The sequence below is a fragment of the Neltuma alba genome, unplaced genomic scaffold (genome assembly GCF_004799145.2).
Source record: "Neltuma alba isolate B1F8T4 unplaced genomic scaffold, ASM479914v2 tig00011993_pilon, whole genome shotgun sequence".
NCBI lineage: Eukaryota > Viridiplantae > Streptophyta > Magnoliopsida > Fabales > Fabaceae > Neltuma > Neltuma alba.
The window spans coordinates 89106-109535 of NW_021636566.1; the positions used below are offsets into that span (position 1 = coordinate 89106).

The 20430-nt window shown below is 39.5% G+C and overlaps 4 protein-coding genes across 9 annotated transcripts; 1 reads left to right on the forward strand and 3 right to left on the reverse strand.

The window, feature by feature from the left end:
- Positions 1 to 819: 819 nt before the first annotated feature.
- On the forward strand, positions 820 to 3061 carry LOC114720665 (protein LIFEGUARD 4). Its single transcript, XM_028906336.1, has 4 exons — positions 820 to 1185; positions 1313 to 1426; positions 2340 to 2497; positions 2585 to 3061. The coding sequence occupies exons 1-4, from the start codon at positions 933 to 935 to the stop codon at positions 2789 to 2791; spliced, it is 732 nt and encodes a 243-aa protein (XP_028762169.1). The 5' UTR covers positions 820 to 932; the 3' UTR covers positions 2792 to 3061.
- Positions 3062 to 3529: 468 nt separating this feature from the next.
- LOC114720663 (VAN3-binding protein) lies at positions 3530 to 7170 on the reverse strand. Its single transcript, XM_028906332.1, has 6 exons — positions 6740 to 7170; positions 6351 to 6476; positions 4565 to 4997; positions 4245 to 4487; positions 4045 to 4152; positions 3530 to 3928 (listed from the first exon to the last, which is right to left on the reverse strand). The coding sequence occupies exons 1-6, from the start codon at positions 7085 to 7087 to the stop codon at positions 3714 to 3716; spliced, it is 1473 nt and encodes a 490-aa protein (XP_028762165.1). The 5' UTR covers positions 7088 to 7170; the 3' UTR covers positions 3530 to 3713.
- Positions 7171 to 10117: 2947 nt separating this feature from the next.
- LOC114720664 (uncharacterized) lies at positions 10118 to 12285 on the reverse strand. Of its 2 annotated transcripts, none has more exons than XM_028906333.1 (2): positions 11953 to 12285; positions 10118 to 11336 (listed from the first exon to the last, which is right to left on the reverse strand). In XM_028906333.1, exons 1-2 carry the CDS (start codon positions 12214 to 12216, stop codon positions 10221 to 10223), a joined length of 1380 nt encoding a protein of 459 aa, XP_028762166.1. In that variant the 5' UTR covers positions 12217 to 12285; the 3' UTR covers positions 10118 to 10220. The 2 variants fall into 2 exon arrangements, with proteins under 2 accessions (XP_028762166.1, XP_028762168.1); XM_028906335.1 differs by having other exon boundaries at positions 10118 to 11367; positions 11953 to 12045.
- A 308-nt stretch (positions 12286 to 12593) lies between these two features.
- On the reverse strand, positions 12594 to 18486 carry LOC114720661 (serine/threonine-protein kinase Nek4). Of its 5 annotated transcripts, none has more exons than XM_028906329.1 (16): positions 18262 to 18486; positions 17952 to 18124; positions 17371 to 17480; positions 17155 to 17221; positions 16776 to 16841; positions 16399 to 16445; positions 16237 to 16282; positions 16045 to 16125; positions 15902 to 15944; positions 15737 to 15786; positions 15567 to 15648; positions 15396 to 15445; positions 14893 to 14966; positions 14342 to 14393; positions 13726 to 14193; positions 12594 to 13529 (listed from the first exon to the last, which is right to left on the reverse strand). In XM_028906329.1, the coding sequence occupies exons 3-16, from the start codon at positions 17454 to 17456 to the stop codon at positions 12888 to 12890; spliced, it is 1854 nt and encodes a 617-aa protein (XP_028762162.1). In that variant the 5' UTR covers positions 17457 to 17480; positions 17952 to 18124; positions 18262 to 18486; the 3' UTR covers positions 12594 to 12887. The 5 variants fall into 5 exon arrangements, with proteins under 5 accessions (XP_028762162.1, XP_028762160.1, XP_028762164.1 ...); XM_028906327.1 differs by having other exon boundaries at positions 17371 to 17507; positions 18262 to 18485; XM_028906331.1 differs by lacking the exon at positions 17952 to 18124.
- Positions 18487 to 20430: the final 1944 nt, after the last annotated feature.

Sequence of the window (20430 nt, forward strand, 5' to 3'; positions counted from 1 at the left end):
TTGGTTTTGTATCTAGTAATAATCAATTATTAATAATTATTCATCCAGGTTACGCATTATTTTTTTTCGGCTTTTTTAATGAAAAAGACAATTTTATCGAAGTAAACTTCAAAACATTTTCTCCATGTACTGATTAATGAAGACCCCTGCAAGCCCAATCTGAAATTAAAATGTACATAACATAAAGCCTAGTAGACCCAAACATCAACAAATCCAAACAGGATTGATAAGATCAGAACCACAACGAAAGCCATGAAGCATATAACCCAGAGTTTTGCACTTGTTACGGTGCGGAACATGATTTCTTTAAATATTTATAATCTCTTAAATATTGTTTTTCCGCCCTAGCGTTCTTGATTCTAATTTTCCCACACTCATTTAGTTTGTGTTTGGGCATTTTACTGGAGATCTCACTCCCTCATTCTTCAGTGCTACTGCACATTCCACTATATATATATATATATATATTAAAAAATGAATAGAAAAACTGGATGTCCGGATGGGTTCTTTGGTTTTACAGTGCCCGCTGCGGCTTTTACAAAAAGGATGATTAATCAATAAAGATTGTAAAATAGGAAAAATTGCTTTAAAAAAAAGACTTTAAAAATTAAAAAAATATAAATAAGGACCTGTTATAATATTAGTATTGATATTGATTTTGGCAACAATTGATAAAGAAATGACAAAGTCTCTCTATCCAATTTGGGAAGGATAATTTCGCGGACAACGTGGATGCCTCACGAAGCTTGTGAGGCGCATTTCTAAACCGCGGTATAGAAAAACTGCCGCCGGAGTCTTAAGGGTTCGATCATTTCCTTGTCTGGTATCAGGCACAACAGAAGATAAACCGTCAAGCCTTCGAGGTTTCATATCCTCTACCTTTGGGAGATCGATAGGACGAGCGAACACCAAGCTTCATTCACCCAACGACGATGTGGAACCAACCCAACCGCAAAACTGATGTGGAAGCCGGAGGAGCGAGGCCTCTCTACCCTATGATGCTCGAAAGCCCTGAACTTCGGTGGTCTTTCATTCGCAAGGTCTACTCAATCATAACAATCCAGTTGCTCGCCACAATCGCTGTTGCCTCCGTCGTCGTCACCGTCCACCCAATTGCGCACTTCTTCGTTTCATCCCGCGGCGGCTTGGCTCTCTACATCATCCTCATCATCACCCCTTTTATTGGTACGTTCTTGATTCTTTTCTTTCCGTTTTCATAGCCAATTTTTCATTTTTGTACTACCCCCGGACGTTATTGTTATGTGGTCAGTCTGTAATTTGGCTAAGCGCTGTCTTTGTCCAATTGTTGCAGTCCTATGCCCCCTGTTCTATTACCACCAGAAGCACCCGGTAAATTACGTGCTTCTTGGAATTTTCACGATTTCTCTGGCTTTTGCTGTTGGATTAACGTGCGCCTTCACCAGCGGTAAGATTGAGCAATCTCTTTCTTTCTTTATTTCTCTCTCTCTCTCGTTTGATACTCCGCGAGTTGAAGGCCGAAGAGATTTACCGAGCTATTAATCTGTTAATAATTTATTATTCATTGGTACATGTTGCTATTACTGCGATAGAAAGTTAAGTCTATTGCCACAATAAAAAGATTTTGTCGTTTCAATCATAAAACCCTAGAATTGGCATATGGTTTATGGACTAATCCCCTGCTTGCTTAAGTTTAGGTCCTCTGGAGTTTCCATGCTTGATGTGCGATTCTAACCAGTTCCTGAATATCTCTGATCTGAATTCGAATTTTAGAACATCCGTATCTAGTTCTAGGATTACGCTTAAATTGGGAGTTAGGGCACATCCATTCTTGTGGATTGTAGCCTATTGCCTTATTCTTTTGTGCATGTGTTATGTGCCCTGCGGATTGGAATATCGCTTTGGTATTCTGTAGTTTGGGAGGTTTATATCAGTGTAATAGCTCTGAGGTTGACTTTTGTTACGTGTCAGCTTATGTACCCTGGTGTGTGATCGGATAAGCATACCCATGCGATTAGTGATTTATTACTTCTTTTCCGTTTCTCCTCTTTTAATATTGAGAAATTAATACTCTGAATGTAAGTGATGTATATGTGCCTCTTCTATCGGGTTACTCCTCTTATTTATCAAAAACAGTGAAGATGAGGATGTGTCACCAAAAAAAAGGAAAAAAAATAGTGAAGATGATATTTGAATTTTATTGTTTTCTAAGTTCTTCATTGTAAACACGTGGGTAACGGATATGGGATATTGGCTTATTGCATTATGAGTGTACGGTAATAAGTTTTATTCCTCAAGTCACAGCCAATTGCCAATTTTCCTTGATAACCTGACTTTCCCCCTTGAATGATTGAAAACAGGGAAGGTTATCCTTGAAGCGGTCATCCTAACTGCAGTGGTTGTGCTCAGCTTGACCTTCTACACCTTCTGGGCTGCTAGGAGAGGCCAAGATTTCAACTTCCTCGGCCCCTTTTTGTTCGGTGCTGTGATAGTTCTATTGGTCTTTGCTCTGATTCAGGTACTATGGTCTCAAAATATAACGGCCTAAGATGTATTAGCCACTTTTCATATTCTGTGGTTTAGTAATATGTTTCTTCTCTTGCAGATTCTCTTTCCGCTGGGTAAGATATCAGTGATGATCTATGGGTGTCTAGCAGCCATTATATTTTGTGGTTACATTGTTTATGATACAGACAACCTCATCAAAAGGTACTCCTATGATGAGTATATCTGGGCCGCGGTGTCATTGTACCTGGACATCATCAACCTCTTCCTCGCTTTGCTTACTATCTTCAGAGCTGCCGATGGCTAAAGAGATAATCGTTGCACGTATTCCTTCCCATAATCTTTTTGCCATATATCAGCCGGTGCTAAAAAAGAAAAAAGAAGTCATGTCAATAAATGCACGTGCCTATACTTCATGTGTAAGCTTAGGGAGAACGTATGCAAATGAGTCGTGTCACTACACTGGTAAATAGTTGTTGAAACGGAATTGTAAATACGTTTCCGAATGTCTTTACTTTTTCATTTGCAATGATAGATTCTTCTATTGCAAGTCGAGGGAGTAAATTTATCTACCTTATTTGAGGCTGCCCTGCTTCAATGGCCTGGTACTATTCTTTGTGGCATATGCGTGAGTGCCTTTCATAGTGAGTATCGCGGTTTGGTTTGGTTAACTAAATTTCCGATGAAAATCTTATGTTTCAGCTAAGGATTTTCAGCCCTGAGCTCATGACTGTTCTTAAAGGTAAACTTGAAGCTGTTAGTCGCGTGTGTGTGTGTGTGTGTGTGAGTTTTTTTTGCGTTGAATAAGATGCCTTGTTTCATGGATTGACTTGCTTCAAGCAATACATGCGTTTATTTTAGGAGTTGGTACGACCTGCTTTCCGATGTGGATACAGGCATTTCTTAGAGGTGAAGGGTTTTCCTTCCACTATGCAGATGTGTTGTTTCGTGCAAGAGTTTTTGCTTTGCTCCATTTCTTAATTTCCATCTAACCATAGGGTATATGGGGTGGTTGCTTCTGACCTTCCTCTACCTGGTCGATATCTGAGATTAGGCATGGTACCACTTCATTAAACATAATTCTAAGGCTTTCGGGGAATTGAGACGTTCCTTGTCGCCAACAAATCATTCCTACTTTTCTACAAATTGTGCTCTTAAGCATCCAGGAATGTTTCAGATTATAAAAATATGCAACGTGAGACTAGCTCCGTGGTTTCCTGGAATAGAGCTCAATTTCCTCTGCTGTTTTTGCTCTCCGCGACAATAGATAGAAGCCTTGAAACTCCTTGAGTCCAGATGTCATACTCCCTCTGATTCTTGCACTCGAACTCCACGATTCCCCTGCATTCTGTCTTCAACCCAAAGTACCTTCGTTGTTCTCCCCCATCAAACAAATGCCTTCCTGGCCATGCCGGTACATCCGTGCACACATCCAGCACTACATCTGCAGCATCAAAAGCACGAGTTACGGCTTGCGTTTTCCATGGTCAAATTATTCCTCTTCATCACAATCAATACGATCCTGGGAAGTAAGAACAAAGAAACTAAATGGCAGCTTACTCTTCTTCTTTTTAGTAATGGTCCCTGCAACATGTTTGCTCTTCATTTTCAGCATCACCTGCCCCGTTCGATGTATGTAAACAGAAACTATTTTCCAGTGAAGATCACCTGCATTTACCAACAAAATGGTGTTCGTAATTAATTTACATATCCTAAATGAGAGAATAGAGTCGGTGCGATAAGCAGCAAATTGATATAACCTTTACGGGTGCGTTTGAGGAGTTCGGTGCCTCTGGCGAGAAGTTCTTGGCTGCAGACACCCAGAAAATTGTCCACGTTAACAATTTCTCCACTGTCACTGGTGCTAGTGTTACTGTTATTGGTGTTGTTGCCGCCTTTTCCACATATCCCGAGTCCTACGCCTCTTTCCAATGGTGTCACCGCCGCAATATTCCACACTTCCTTCAATGCTCTTGCTTTCAACGTCGCTGCCCCTCTTAAAGCTGCATATCAAAAACCACATCCCTCAATCATACATCATTTATAATGTGCGCGTGTTTCATAAATTTTATTAGCCTACCCGTAGCAGCGGCGGCGGTAAGAGTGGTAATATCATCGTGAGAGCGAATATTCACGGCGGAGCTGACCACCGAAGCAAGGTGGTCTCTCTCGGCTCCCATTGCTTCAGCAGCCTCTACGCATTGTGCTGCAACTAATGTTGCTGCGGATGCCACCGCCATGTCTGTTTTGGCCATCCTCTCATCTTTGTGCGGTGCAGATGAAGCTGCCGTTGCCGCTGCTATGGCTGCCACGGCGGACGCCACTGCTGCCACCGAAACCGTGGCGTGTAGCTGAGCATTGTGGCTTCTGCTCTCTTCTTTTTTCTTCTCTCTTCGCTCTTTCAACCATCTCCCAACTGTTTTGGGTCCTCCACTGGGCGTCCCGTTCCCTATCGCGCCGCTGCCTCGCCCGCCATTGAACAATGGGTGTATGGAATTGTTGGACCGGAAAAACTGTTGCAACACATGCATGCACGTCTTTTGAGAACCAATCAAAAGAACACACTATTTCCTTGGATTCTACCAGGCCGGACCACTGTGAACTTTCTTTTTGATCTATGATTGACATTATTTTAATTGTATTAATTATAAGGCTGGAGAACTGCTGGCAATCTTGTTTGTTGATTAGTTTTACCCATGTTACATACAGTATGGGAGAGAGGAGACACGAGAATCAGAGATACAGTCGATTATAAGAATGCTATAAATTCTGCTTGGGCCACTTCCTCTGCCTTCGCAGTACCGACCAGTCACCCTATGAGATAACTCGTTTGGTCTTTAGGGTAAAAACCAAATGCCCAGAATAATATAACTGTACACTTGAATCGGGTGAAAGAAGAAACAGTGGAGTCTGTCGCTATGTCGTGTTTGCATTAGCAAGCAGCAAGTTGACTGGAAATGGAAGACATGACTAGACCTTTGATCTGAAATATATCGCTACGACCCACTTCACTATTGTTATCTTCAAATGAATACTTTATTTTGGTTTTCTTAATTAGTGACGTCACTTGGCGATTTAGAAATTAGCCCACTTCTTAACTATCGTTTCCTTCCCTTTACCCTCTTTTCACACTACTTTCAGGGGAAATAAGATTACTCCTAACTTAAGTGGATCTTGGGGAACTCTTTACACATCAAAAGTTTATTACTTTCAAATGAGTGAACAACAACAGAGAGTAAATCTAGTTTTGTAGGTATTTGAGTAGACCTTTCTTCCAGGAAGAGATGGGAGAGACTCAAAAGAGTGTTTGGATGAAATTATAAGTAAGATTTTAAAAATATTTTTATAAAATAAATATATAAAAAAATTTATCTCGATTTAAAAAAAAAAATGCTTTTGATCCAAACTTAAAATAAGCTATATGCACAAGGTAAATCGGCGCCATCTCGAGGCACAGATGGGCCCTCGAGCTTCTTTCTTTTTTATCCCCAATAAATTTTTTACATTTTACTCATTTTCTTTCGGTGGCTTTTAAGGTAGTCTTCCTTGTTGGACAAGACAACTTGAAAATTCCTTTAGTAGAATAAGGAAAGCTTTCCTGAAAAACAGACAAAAGTAACAGTGTTCTGTTTTCCGTTTTTCCTTTCCTTACACCACTTAAAAATTTATTTTAACAAAAAACAGAAAGAAAGAAGTGGCTGCAGCAGCTCGAGGAAGAAGCTCGAGAACCAGAACAGAGCATAAAAAACAGAGAAGTTGGTGTGAGTCAGAGTAGTCGCATATATTACTAAAATTACTAGCACTCACGAGGAAACACTATTCGCTTCTCCCGCTAACCAAAAGAGGTAAAAGTGTTAAAGAGATACCTTAACGACGTCGTCAAATTCATCAGACGGAGAAATTGGTGGGCTATCCGTTCCGGTTAACGAACCACCACCGTTCATAGGTTCGCTGCTGTGAGAGAGTCTCCCTGACGTTAATGGCGACACTTCCTGTCACATACATCAGACGCAAACTTAAAACCCCATGATATGAGAAAACATAGATAAATGGGACCAAATCACAGATAACATTTTGTAGTTAGAATGGATGACGGAAAAACAGAGCGTGACAAAGATTTCTGCTCTGTTAGACGGCTCCCTTCTTTTGCTTTCGGAGGGACAATACTTTGCGAAACATGCTTTCACTTCTTAAGTTTCTTTCTCGAGAACCAAACAGAGAATTAAAATACACCAAGTTAGAGCAAAGAAAACACCTCTCTCACGGACTGTGACATAATGCGCTCCAGCACAAGCTGTGAAGTAGCAGAAGAGGCGAATGAGAACTGGTTCCGAGGTATGATTGACAACTCCTCAGACTCACCGGCGGCATCTTCAGGAATAGAGCTAGCACCATAAGATGACCCATTCGCAGACTTGGAAGCCACGTTGCTAGAAGGAGGAGGAGGTGGCGGAGGAGCCAGAGCCTTGGAGACCTCAAAAGCGGAGGCACTCCATGACCTCGACAGAAACTCCATTGGCACTCTTGGGCTCTCCGGCAAATGGGTTCCGCCGGTAGGAAAATATTCCGGGCGGCGAGCATTAATTGAGAACCTGGTTTCCATGTCAGGGCAAGGGATGTGAACTACTCGAGGGAGTGGTCTTCGACGTTGAGGGAGGGCATGGCCTAGAGGATATATATGTGTGTGCGTGGAGGGAATAGTCTGAGGTAGTGAGTAGGAGTGTTTGAATGCTAATGTCCTTTAGTGTAAAATCTGGCCGGGAAAATAACAAAAGCTAAGGATGGGTCTAAGCATGGTCAAACGCCATGTGGCTAAGTACTCTGTTTTCTGCATCTGTCTATAACAGAGAACAGAGGGCATTGGGGGAATTTTGTGACATAGTGACTCAGATATTTATTTCCGATTTTATTTTTTTTGGTTATAAGGGGAGCTTTACTCATTGATTGAACTATCATTATGGAGCCATAGTGATAACTCGATTCATATCATTTGTTATAAAGTATGCAATTCACTATACTATATTAGGGCCTAGTGGCACAATGTCTTAAAGTTACAACAAAGCATTTACCCGCATCCCCAAATGGACCAAAGTAGGATCTTGAATCTTGAGCAACAGTGGACATAATTACGAAGAAGACACTGACACGATAACTTTTTTTGTTTCGGGAAAAAATTGTTGGATGCTAATATTGCAATATTATATTGGTATATAATCTTGGTCGGATTGTGTTCAAACTTCAAAGCCACATCACTTCGTGTGAACAGATGCTGTGGGACTGCTTCAAGCAGACCGTTTAGAAAAACTGAATACGGCTGGCGCCTCACAAGAGGGCACTCAAAGGCGAAGCAAATTAATAATCACTCCTTTTTATTTGAATAGACATATAAAGATCAGGTACGAGTAATGACATCACTGTTGTTTCCTCAACATTTTAGGAATTAACCCAGCTTAGGCACTAGTGAGGCAAAGCTCTGCGAGTCTCGAGTTGTCATGTTAATGAAGGGAACTGTTGTCATCATATGTTTAAAGAAGGAAGATTTATTACTTCCACATTCCATGTTCCAACTGTACATATCGTCCAAAGCTTTCAAATGGCTTTAACACTAACCCCCACCCAAGAGAGGTTGGCTTCGGCTTGGTACGGACAAATCAATGGGACAATGTGCGGTCAAGGGTCACTAAATTAACAAAAATGGGTCTCTTGCAGGGATACAAAGCTATAGGAGGACCATTACTTCATGGCAGGGATGAATCAGAAGCTGAGATCTGACACAGCAATGGGATATGTCAGAGGGCCTTAGGGTTTGGAGGAGAGGGGAGAGTGATGGTGTCTCTTGATGCAGTAAGAGTTGGCAACGTCAGAGGCCGACATGGGAGCAAGTCCAAACAAAAGTTGAGCTGAGGCAAATTTCTGCACAGTAATGGACACAAAAGCTGAATTCCAGAAGGAGGGGACATGTGCTAAAATGCGCGTGCCTACAGACGTCATCACCTCTGCCTTTTTTTCAAGTTTTCGTTTTCCAGCCCCATGAGCTGAAATCCCTCCTCATAATTTCCCATACAGAACAAGCAGAAGGGCCAAGAGAAACAACAGCCTTCACTTCTATGTTTTCAAAGTGTTTCGTTCCCACCTTCATTACTACTGACAAAAGCCATAAACTTTATTCCTTTTGCCTCATTTTCCCAATGATCAAGTCCTCCCTTTCACTTCAATTGCTATCCTAATGTGCTTTCCTTGCTTTCCTTGTTATTTTCAAGAAAATACATATTTTTTTCTATTCTTTTCCGATTTTGTTCTTTTAAAGTCAATTTTAGCGACCCTGCCTAACCCTTTTGGACCACTAGGAAAAGAGAAAGCATGGCCTAGCTGCATCATTGCACCTAAAAATATAGAAGCATGTAGGCTTCTTTTCTCAGGCCTCTGTCCTTTACCGGGTGCTCATTTATTCCCCCTAGCAAGCAAAACACAAACTCTTATTTAGCCCACTCCCAGAGGAATAAAACAAGAATTATCTGTTTTACCCCATTTTTGAACTAAATATGTTCTGCCCATTATAAAGAAAGACACTTATATGTAATGATATAACGACGTCTTACGGGAAACATCCGTCTTCACATTTTGGGGTTTAAAACGTTTTCCTAAACGTACCAAATTGTTGCATTAAGAAAATGTATGTTCTGGGTCAAAACAGATTTCCAAACATTTGTTGGTTGGGTATCATTAGAGTTCTTTGAATGGAACAAGATACAAACTAGTATCTTTGAATAAACACATTGAAGAAGATAAAAGAAATTATGATAAGTGATTGAGCTATCATATCCGAACATATTTTTAGGAAGTCATAACTCGTGCTAATCAGTTTAGCTCATCAAACCAATGACATTGCCATAAAATTCAAGATTTAGGATTCTCTTGCTCCTAATTGCATGCATTTCTTAACACCTAACGTATGTAACGAAGTTTACTTACACTTAACTCTCTCATGCATGGTGTATCATTGTATCCTCTTTATTTTTTTTTTTTAAAAAAAGTTCTTGGAATTGATGTAGTGAGTTGACGCAAAATGCCAAGACAAGAAGCTTCCCAGACTAAAATTTCGGCTGGAACAAGTGAAAGTAAGCATGGAGGATGCCGTGAGGGAGAAGGTGGGAAGAAGAGCGTGAAATGTGATCCTCATTATCTAATGGATAGCCATATGAAGAAAACTTCTGTTTTATTTACGTCACATTGTCACCTGTAAAGGTTATGGTTGCCTGCTTGATATCCTCTGCAGAAACTATGGGAATTAAAAAGGAAAAATCAAGCTCGGACGTGCATGAAGTACTGTAGTACCCACCCCCTCAAAAGACTCTCGAAAGAAAATCCCCCCGTGGAGATACCACTTAGCAGCCGCTCCCCAAATCATTACTCTATGGTTTAGCCTTAGGTTTAAAGTACCGAGGGCATCTCTACTATTCAACCCCCAACGAAAACTGTCAAATATAAAAAGATACATTGGATTTAGGAATAATAGTGGGTTTGGATTAACAGTGATAAAATTAATTTTGAACATTTTAAATAAAAACCGATATGAATCCAAAGTATTGTTTTTCATGTTAAAAAAAAAAAAAAACAAAGTACTGTATAAACGGAAATCAATCACTCCATACACTGTAGGTTAGGTGAACTAGAGGGAATCAACTGATGTGACAAAGGACACATTGAAGTTAGAAAGAGGGATGATCAGAATATAGCTATCTGTTAGATTGCAAACCGCTGCCCCCGTAATACTGCTTCGTTGTTTCTCTCGAGAACTCAGCAAAAGTCATCCCATCCTTCAACCTTGAAGATAGTGGTGGAACTATTCTCTGAATTTCGTCACACAGTTTACTTTTATCCTGCCCAAACGATGGTTCATCATCAGACGCCATCAAACACCGAGCATTAGACGTTGTGTTAGCCGAAGGATAGTCTGTGAAAGAGAATGTTTTATTCCATGGAGGCTGCAGAAATACAACAAAAGTTTCTCGGCTTAAATTTTCGTATTTCGTAGGTCTATATACGGAATGCAAGGTTGAGCGAAGTTTTCCTTTTGAAAGGATATCAGCAGATTCCCCAACTTGAATAATAAAACTCTCTGGTGGAGCCTTTACCATAAACACTTCATTCTTATTTGGATCATATAACTGCAAAGAAGTGTGCCCAAATGGCGAAGGTAATTCTTCATAACAAGATGCAGAAAATGGCTCTTCTGTTTCGGTTGTCGGCGAACAAGATGGCATAAGAAAGAAGGGAGCTGTTAGAATAGTGAATATGCCATAATCATAATGCCATTGCTGCCACAAATTAGAATGAATCCCAGACGAATTAGCATCATAGGCACTTGAATTTAACTCTGACCCTTTCAATTGTTTCTGGCCCTTTGTATTTATGCATTCCTGATCCATTTTGATATTAACCCTGCGAGTTCTCTTGCGCCTGTCAGGTTCTTTAAGAAGGAGTCCATCTAGAACTGAATGATAATGTATAAGACGCCCCTTTGCTGCACATGATTCTAAGAGACTCTGCTCTAACTCACAGCTTCCAATGGCCCTATCGCATATTTGAGCAAGGCGAAGCCCCAGCTCCATCATGCAAAATCCCAGTTCTTTGAAAATAATCCCTAGATTCTTAAATTTCATATCGTGACATTCTGACATCATCTGATCAACCTCTTGATGATTATCTTCAGAATGTAATTCGTAATCTGCTCCTCTACTTTGTTTACTTTCAGTTAATACTGTGGCATTTGCATATTTCAGTTGCATAGCAAAGGAGGACACGCTCCTATCTGGATTTTTTAAAGGAACATCGCTACCCAAGCTGTGCTCCTAGAAAAGCATGGAAGTACAATGAGAACGCCTACAAAATTGAATATAATCCAACTTGAGTTTGTAAAGAGAAAATTTAAGCAAACGAATGATAGCTATTATACTTGGCCAGACATGCTCAAAGGCATAAGCGTACATCACTGCAGTTCAAGACAGAAGCATATAACAAAGAAGTGAGAAGAAATTTATATCCAATGAGGCATCTGAGCTCCTTAAAATAGTATGGAACTATTTTTCTTTTTTTAAGATTTGACCATATTTAATAAAAATCACAAAATCCGTTCCAAAATAAAAGCTAGAACTCAATCAAATGTTAGCATCCGATCTGCTTCTGAAGCTTCTAATCCAAGAAAATGGTAATCAAAGAACAAAACTAAAATTTCCATGTATGATTGCAGAGAAGATTCTATGCAAAACATTTCTTTTCGCAAAGTTGTTAACAGAACAGGACAAGGGAGTTCTCACGTAAGAAAACAATTCAAATCATATTCCCCAGAACACGCTGTACGTAAATAATGAAAGTGGCAGTGAAAAATCATAGACTTAAAATTGGAGAAAATTGAAGTATACATGAAGGAAAAGGACGGAAGTCATGAAACTAATTCACAGGGGCTACCTTAAGAATGCGTTTACGGCTTTCATGGTCAAGAAGCGCGAGCTCCCGTGCAAGAGGTAGAAACTCCTTGCGTAGTTCGGACGTTCTGGGAACACCAGTGACTGCTAGGACGCCTGGACCCACCGGCCCTAGGGTTTCCATTATTGTTTTCGCCACTCTCTCGACTTTGCCGAACTCCTCAGGTGAGGTCGATGAGGTTGAAGATAAGAGAACGAGATCCGAATAGTCAAGTTCGTATAGTTCTAGGATCTCTGGTTCTTCCATCTCTGATCTATCTATGCCCTTTGCTTGATCTTCCGGTTACCGGAAGAAGTAAGAAAGAATAGAAAACAGGACGGCGCGACTACTGCCGGCCTCCGTCGGTAAAGTAAAACGGCCTCCGGTAAAAATCGTTTAGGCTATTTGGGTAAGTCTGTATAGCCCAAAAAAAAAAAAAGTCCCTAACAGCATAGTCACTCAAAATCTGAATTTCTGAAAAAGTGTCCACACCCAACAATCTTCCGAACAAAATTACCTTAATAAGAGGTCTAAAAAAAATATTTGAAGTTTAGGGGGTGGTTTGTGCAAATTAAAACCCAAAAAAAGAAAAATGTCATCTGAGGACAATTTTATCCTTTTTCGGCCCCGCATGGGCTTCTAAATTACTAGACTAACATACCAGACGGCACTACAAACCAAACACCAAATTATTAGCAGAGTTACACGCGACCTAACATTTGACTATCTTGAAATGTTACCCTTAACATTGCGGACATCACAGGGAAAATGAGTATAAAATTTTAAGATTCAGTTTGTCTTATCTCAAAACGAAAGCTAGAACCTAGAAGCTCGTCAGTTAAAATTCTACAAACAGATGTTTAATGTACACCGATCAGTCCAAAAAAAAAAATGTACACCGTGAGATAGATTGATCACAAGGGCATCAGACCATAGGTTTAGACCACAGTTTCTTTAAAACTCTTCGTCAACCAAATAGCTGTCTCTCTTGGAGAAACCTTCTCAGGTCCAAATGGCTTCAACAACACTCCAAGTTCATCAAACCTCTGTTGTTGTAGGAGTCTCGCACTGAACTCAAGCAACCCCTCCAATGCCTCAGCACGTTGCTGGTAAGACGAGGTGTCAAACCGACGCTGTCGTGACTCTGCAGATGAACGACTTGAAACATCAGCCGTGACATGCTCAGAGCATTCACTTCCATATCCTGGACCTGAAGCTTCAGGACAAGTATCACTCACGCTGGCAGGGGCTGCCATGGCTTTGTCCACAACCTGAACAGTACACTTGTCCTTTGTGATTGAACAAACAGCACCAACTGGTGAACTAGAAGAGCAAATGACAGATGCTGATGACCTGCTGGGGACAGCGAAGATAGTTTCCTCAGAAGATGCAAGAGGGAATTCAGCAATCCTGTCAATTCGGGGAGCATTAACAGAAACATCTGGAGACTCCACACTCCGGAGGAGACCAACTTTGGCTCTGTAAGAGGTTTCTGTGGTCATGACTCTTGTACGCAGCGGAAGAGATGCTCTACGTGATGGTGGAGAAGAATTTCCTGCTGGAGCATGAGACACCGGAAGCTGAAAAGATAAGCAAACATGTTACTTAATGCGCAGCTTCTTCAGGCTGTATGATATTCAATATGACAAATTCTGATATCATAGAGAGAAATTCTAACTCAATTATCTCAATATTAATAACATCAATTTCCATTGTCCCATTCACAACACGTCATCATGAAAAGGAGCTTCTGAGAATTGTTTATGTATAAACTACTGAATCACGCTTTGAACCAGCATGAAATATTTTTGATGGGGTTAACTGCCTTCTGGGGGTGGCAGAATCCTTAGCTGTTCTCAATCTTGGAGTATTGCCATCAATGGTCGAGAACTTTGTGGCTTTTGACTTGTTAGCTATGCATTCTTCACGGGCGCGACCAACAGACAGTTCATACAGTTTCTCCCTTGAATGAGTGGAAAATCGATGACCATTTTGAGTTGAACCCTGAGAATCTTTTTCAGTTCCAGAAATACTAGGATTCAAGGCCCTGTCATTGCTAAATGACAATCGTTTATCTCTATCAGAAAGGGTAGAAACAGAGTCTGGCTCCACAAACCGTGTTCTCCTTACGTAGTTCGTCTCACGCCACTGGAATGGAAAAGTACTTCTTCTGGGGCTGTTTAGTTTTAGGTGAATTTTAAGAATGTAGGGCTGAAGATGCGGATGATTTAGCAACTCTGAAGCCTGACACAACAAACTCCACATAATTAGTTTTGAGCAAATAGATCAGAACAGGGTTGACCACCAGTGACCAGACTTTTGGGCTTAGGCCACCGTTATGTCACCCAAAAAATACAAGTTAACCATCAGATTCTGAAGAGAGAAAACATACACTTGGTCTAAGCTCTGGATTTTTCCGTAGCATACTTTTGACAAGCCCTCGACTGAAAGAATAGACGTGTTATTCACAAGATACACAAATAAATGACGTCACCAGATGAGTAGGAAAAAGGGACAGTAACTCTGGAGACAGAATGAGAGGCAACACCGAGATTGTAGATCTGGAGTTATAAAAGAGCTAAGCAAAACAGGATTACTTACAGCTAAACAAGAATAATTACTGTCAAATATAACTCGGAAGTGAATGGTATTATTACAAGGTTTGAGTATATTTAAAGCTGTTAACCAGTCTTTGAAGGACATTTCCTCAATAACGTGGAAGTCAGTCAATCAAAGCAAGGGCATAAAATGTAATAACAGGCCTTATAAAAAAATAAACGCATAGAAGGGTGATTTTGAGTTTGATTAATAACATGTGTGGTCGCCTAGAGCAGGCACCGACATCTTTAAAGTTCCATAAATATTGGTACTACGACAATTGTAAGAGAAGAAAGACAGGACAAATGTCTAAGGTACTCAATTCTTGAGACAACGAAAACTCACAAAGCGCCAGAATACATGGTTGGCAGAGGAGCCACAATTGACTTGTTTATTTTGTTAATTAATGCTTGCATATCCTGTTTAAACAGAAAACAACAGACTATATTAAAATGTATATTGCGTGACAATATACCCAGATTCTGAAATTGCTCCATAATATAATTCCCACCTATTTGAGTAATTGAAAAGAATTTAAATAACACCTAATAACGTAGTAGTCAAGTAAGCATAACGAAGATAATAAAACTATGAAAGAAGATTTTTTTTCCCTTTTCTCCCTTTAAATGCTGTGCCTTCAAGTCAATGTTCTGATGAATAAGATGCAAAATGTTCTTCAAGTATGAAATAGCTTAAACATCACTATGGACATTCGAGACTCAACAAGATATTCAGTGTGCCAGAAGATTGTATCCCCACCAAAATCCCAAGACTTAAGAGCGCGCACACTCAGAGATACAAATCATAAAAGAATTGCTAACGACTTGCAATTTTAGACAGTGACTTACAAAAGCTTTAAAAGCTGGCTTGTGGGCAGACATTTCATATACGCAGCAGCCTGGAAAAAGTATAAATTACGTCCAAATGTCCAATATCAAGCGCACTCAGGGTATAGTAAGAGAACCAAAATGTAGTTAAAACTCAGATAAGTTTGAGAATACAGTAGAAATTCATCCTACCCAACGACCAGATATCTGACTTAGAACCATAAGGTATATCAGCAAGAAGCTCAGGACACATGTAACTCGGAGTGCCAACAACCTTAGTTAAAAGCAAGAGCATAGAATTATTAATCAGTTTAGAAAAAGCAACCGGTAAATGAAGTCAATATCCAGCCCATATCACCCACAGATGAAGCAAGATCATCAGATGTTAGTAATTTAGCCAGACCAAAATCACCTGCATTCAACACGCATAGCATAAGGACTATACACTACAAAATAAGACTCAGGGATGTCTTTACCCATTTATGAAGCCTACAAGCAAATGAGGAAGGATTAAAGCAAGTCATTACCTAGCCGTATGTCTTGATCTTTTGTCAAGAATATATTAGAGCACTGAAAATGTGGGAAAACATAAAAGTGTGTTGGTTCTCTAGGTTCTCATATGTCCTAGCTGCATAACATCAATAACTATTAAATTATAGAAGCCATTTACCTTAACATCACGATGAAGGATATGGTTTGCATGCAAGTAATCAAGGGCCATCAAGAGTTGAACAAGCCATTTACAAAGTTTCTGTACAGAGTTTAGTAAATATTAGCAACTTACGTATCCAAATCAGAGTAGAGAAGTGAAAACTATGAATCAGGCTCAGAAGTTGAATGACTTGCTATGACAATGACCAACCTCTTCCGGAAAATGAACACCACTAGCCTTCTTAATAGCTTCTGCCCTGTACCAAAGAGATAAGTCATAGAAGGATTACTCAAGTAGCAAGAACAAGTTAAACATGCCGTACACAATTTCTGACTTCCCACAAACTTGAATTGACTGTAAACCATAACTTACATGTCTCCACCTTCACAATAGCCTATGACAATGCACACGAAACAGCCCTGGAAGTGAAGACACCAACTTATCAATCTCATAATCATAAATCAATCACATGAATTAGGCCTCCATTTAATGCAATGTAGAAGGATTTCCCATTATAAACATCTCCATTAGAAAGAAAGCAAAGATGTAACATTCATAAACAAACAGGAGAAAAGCAAACTTTTAAAATTTCAAACCAAAACAAGTCATCGGGATCAACATAAACCAAAATTTAAACTCTGAGCTCTCTGGGAAAGTAAACCAAACAAAAAGGCAGAAGCAGGAATGGAACAACAAAGTAAGAAAGTTCTAATTTAGAAAATAATTAATATGAATAATCATAAGCTGACCTTTTCTACCCAGGAATCTTTATATTCAACTATGAAGGGATTTCGTACTCTAGAGATAAGCTCCATCTGCAAAACAAAAAATTAAAAAAAAAACCAGTGAAACATCTTACAATTTGATAAAGTGGAGTAGTAAATCCAGAATCACAACATAAACCAATGAGGACAAAATGACATTCAGTTTAATGCGGTGCTGAATAAGTGGAGATGCGTGAGCTGTAAGCATGAATCTGTTTTTTAACTATATAAAAAACGACAGGACTAAATTTCATTTTGTATCTCGAAATATTAAGTATCACTATTAATCAAGCCCCGCCAGAAAGAGGGAAGCCAAAATCGGATGTAATAGTGAGAGAATTAAAAAGGAAGGCAAGTAGGGTACCTCCTGGTGGGCAGATCTACGGGTTCTATCAGTTTGACGAGCAAGGCGGATCTTCTTGAGGACATACCTTATTGAATGGAGACAGTGAAATAAATAAAAAATAATCTGGTATATACCAAAATACATAACTTCTTGTATATTACTTTACAATTTAACCTGTAAAGTGTAAAAGGACATGTAATATTGGATTTGAACAGAGTCTGGAATCATCCTCACTTTTTCCTTTCATGCTTGTGCCTCACAAGCAGAGCAGAACCAAAGGAACCTTTGCCAATCTGTTCTAGAATTTCATACTGCTCCATTTTGAACCGGAATCACACCACCCTCTGAAGATTACATATAGAGCGCCATTTCTGGAGGTATTACCAAGTAGCAACGCTTAATTTAATCACGAAAAAAAAAAATAACAAAAAGAGCAAAACTATGAACTGGAGAGCAATTGATGACTGTTAACAGAATTGTCCCTCCCTCGAAAAGAATCATCATCTATTATATAATCGAAGAGACACCAAAAGCTCAACGCACTCGTTGTCCTCGTGCGCGTCAACCCGATTTCGTTCATAGGAAAAAGCACAGTATTTAAGAAATAAACTAAGAGGGTAAAAGGAAACTTTAAATTTTTAAGGCATGAAAAATGAGTACAAGAGTTTGAACTCCCTAAAGAAAAGCAGAAGATCAGCTTCATAGAAAGCCAGCTATTAGTTTTGTCACTCCCGTTAAATAATACGAGCAGGGCAGATTATATCACACGAACTGTTATAGTCCTCTTACTTTGATAATGTTGTGGGTTTCCGTACCTTCGTTATCAATCAATCTGCAAACCTAGGCTTTCTTTCCACAAGAAAACTGAAGTATTCTTGCGTACTTGTGACTTCCCAGGGCGAGGGGGAAAAAAACAGAGGAAGCTAACTATAATGCATCATTTACGACAGAAGCATTTGTTGCAAACTCCTCGAAGGAAATCAAAGAACTGACAAGAACGATGGTAAAGTGAGAATTCTTGAGAACGAATTCAAGCTGAAGAGAGCAACAATGCAACAACCCGACGCAAAACAAAAACAAAGCATAAATTCCCGGAGACAAAACAAGTTAAATGTTGGTAAGAACCTGAAATTCAAAATATGGAGAGAAAGTAAAGCAGCGCGGCTTCCTGGAACTACGGGGTGGCTACAGGGGTTACACCTGAGAGTCAAAAAGGGCACACCAGTACAGAAGACTCTCTCTATTCATTGAATTTACGTAATTCTTTAATATCAAATTCAAGTTTGGAGAGAGAGAGAGAGAGCGAGAGCGGCAAAAGAATGGGAAAGAAGGGAAAAGCAACGCATAAAATTCAAATATCAAAATCGAAAGGTGGGCTCGAAAGCCAAGAACGTATTTGGTGTACCAGTTTCGGGATTCCAAAATGAAGTGAAAGTGAAATGGGAGCACGGGGGGCCAAAGAGCGCGCTTTCCTCTACAGCACGCCACCATCACGTACGGTGTTCTTTATGAGGGACTAGTGCCACGTAGCAAGCGGGGCCCCTCCCTTTCCGCTCATGTTTTTCTGTAGAAGCGAACGAGGGGAGAGGATGATCAAAAGAGGGAAAAGTAATAATAATTGTTTCCAATAGTTTCCTTTGAAATATACGCACACATAACACTGACCAAACAAAAAAATTACTATTATTGTTAATTTTTTCTTCAAATATGTGAATTTTATATGAAAAATGCATATAAATTATGTCCGTTTATGGGCGAAGCGAAGTTTCAAGTGGAAGGAAAGGTGATATAGACTGTGCGAATTAGTTTGATTCTCTTTTTTGAGGTGGGGTGATTAATATATATGCACTCTCTTGGGCTTATTTGGCGCTTCAGAGCTGGAGTTGATGCGATGGCAAATCAGAAAGTAAAACAAAAACATCACTACAAGAATGGGCCTCCCATGTGCTTTCAATTTCAAGAAATTTCAGCATTATTAATTAGTTAATATATACGGGGTTAATGTTAAACAACAAAGTTTACATTTTAAGCAAATAAAATATCTTTATATATATATTCCTTTGGCCCTTAATATAAGACCCATTTAACTAATTTGATTAGATTAAAGAAGTTAGGCAAGTTAGTTAATTATAAGAAAAGTGATACATTTTTCCTAAAACACCATAATCATTTTTCTTAATACCTCTCTCCCTCTTCTACTTGATTATGGTTGAGGGAGTATCCAGGGATAATTTAGAGAAAACTGATAAATATAAAAATGGGTCTTATATTTAAGACTAAAACTAACTCAAGAATTGGGTCCTATATTAAGGATCGGAGGAGTATATATATATTATGTGCTCCCATGCCACATCTGTCCAGCACCACTCCGAAACTCAAAGGCCCCTTTTCCTCCCTTAAAAGGAAAATCCAAAAAACAGTTGAGAAAGAAGCTATACTGCCTTGGAAGCTGAATGTATAACAGCAAAAGAAGCTATCTTGACCTCTAATAGATTCAAGAAAAGGTATATTTTTATTGAAACTGATTGTGAAATTTTATTTAACCATCTTGTTAATCTTTCTGCTGCAGGATTGGAATGGCAAAGTGTCCCTATTTTTGAAGAGATTCTTGCAACAATTGGGAATAGGTCAAATATAAAGTTTCCTTGGTTGGGCGCCAAGGTAATCGTGCTGCAGATTATTTAGCAGCTGCTTACAGAAGAGAGTTGATATCCAATGGGTGGCTTTTGGAGGCAACACCTCTCTCGGATGAAATTTTATTAAGTGACATGAATGGTTGTAGGAATTTGGTGTCAAGTTCACCTGGTCAGATGTCTAATGTTGCATATCCTAGTTATGCTCCCCCTAGTGTTAATAGTCCTACTGCTATACGAAGAGGTGTCGGCTAGTCTAGTTTGAGCCTTTGTTGTATTTTTGTGGTCTTTGTTTTTGTTTTTCTTGTATTTGCTTCTTTTTTAGTCTGTATGTTTTTTTGGAGTCTGTATGTTTTTTTTTTTGAGCCTGTTGTTTTGTTAATAATCTTGGTGTTTTTTGAGTATTTGTTCTATGTTTTTTTGAGTCTGTTGTTAAGTTTTCGTTAGTAATAAAAATATCTCTTTGGGCAAAAAAAAGTTGAGCAGCACAAAGTACAAAAAATGTATAGTTTATAATTTTTAATTTATGATTATAATTAACAAAGGTATTATTTGTTGGGGGTGCAAGTGTAAACGGAAGTGCTCACACACTCGGTTACAAAAGAGACCCCCCTCCACCCCGGGGGGGGGGGGAGTGGCCCAACAATACCCTTCTGGTATT

Bases quoted from the DNA above. Each gene is read 5' to 3' on its own strand.
- LOC114720663 (XM_028906332.1), bottom strand. From the start codon at position 7,087: ATGGAAACCAGGTTCTCAATTAATGCTCGCCGCCCGGAATATTTTCCT. The intron at 6,477-6,739 runs GTGTTTTCTTTG...TGTATGTGACAG, and splicing joins TGTCACAGTCCGTGAGAGAG to GAAGTGTCGCCATTAACGTC. The intron at 4,153-4,244 runs GTTATATCAATT...TGGTAAATGCAG, and splicing joins CCTCAAACGCACCCGTAAAG to GTGATCTTCACTGGAAAATA.
- LOC114720665 (XM_028906336.1), top strand. From the start codon at position 933: ATGTGGAACCAACCCAACCGCAAAACTGATGTGGAAGCCGGAGGAGCG. The intron at 1,186-1,312 runs GTACGTTCTTGA...CAATTGTTGCAG, and splicing joins CATCATCACCCCTTTTATTG to TCCTATGCCCCCTGTTCTAT. The intron at 2,498-2,584 runs GTACTATGGTCT...CTTCTCTTGCAG, and splicing joins TGGTCTTTGCTCTGATTCAG to ATTCTCTTTCCGCTGGGTAA.
- LOC114720664 (XM_028906333.1), bottom strand. From the start codon at position 12,216: ATGGAAGAACCAGAGATCCTAGAACTATACGAACTTGACTATTCGGAT. The intron at 11,337-11,952 runs GTAGCCCCTGTG...ATGCTTTTCTAG, and splicing joins GCCGTAAACGCATTCTTAAG to GAGCACAGCTTGGGTAGCGA.
- LOC114720661 (XM_028906331.1), bottom strand. From the start codon at position 17,456: ATGGAGCAGTATGAAATTCTAGAACAGATTGGCAAAGGTTCCTTTGGT. The intron at 15,787-15,901 runs GTAATGACTTGC...TGTTGAATGCAG, and splicing joins AGATCAAGACATACGGCTAG to GTGATTTTGGTCTGGCTAAA. The intron at 15,446-15,566 runs GTAGGATGAATT...TACTTTTTCCAG, and splicing joins GTCAGATATCTGGTCGTTGG to GCTGCTGCGTATATGAAATG.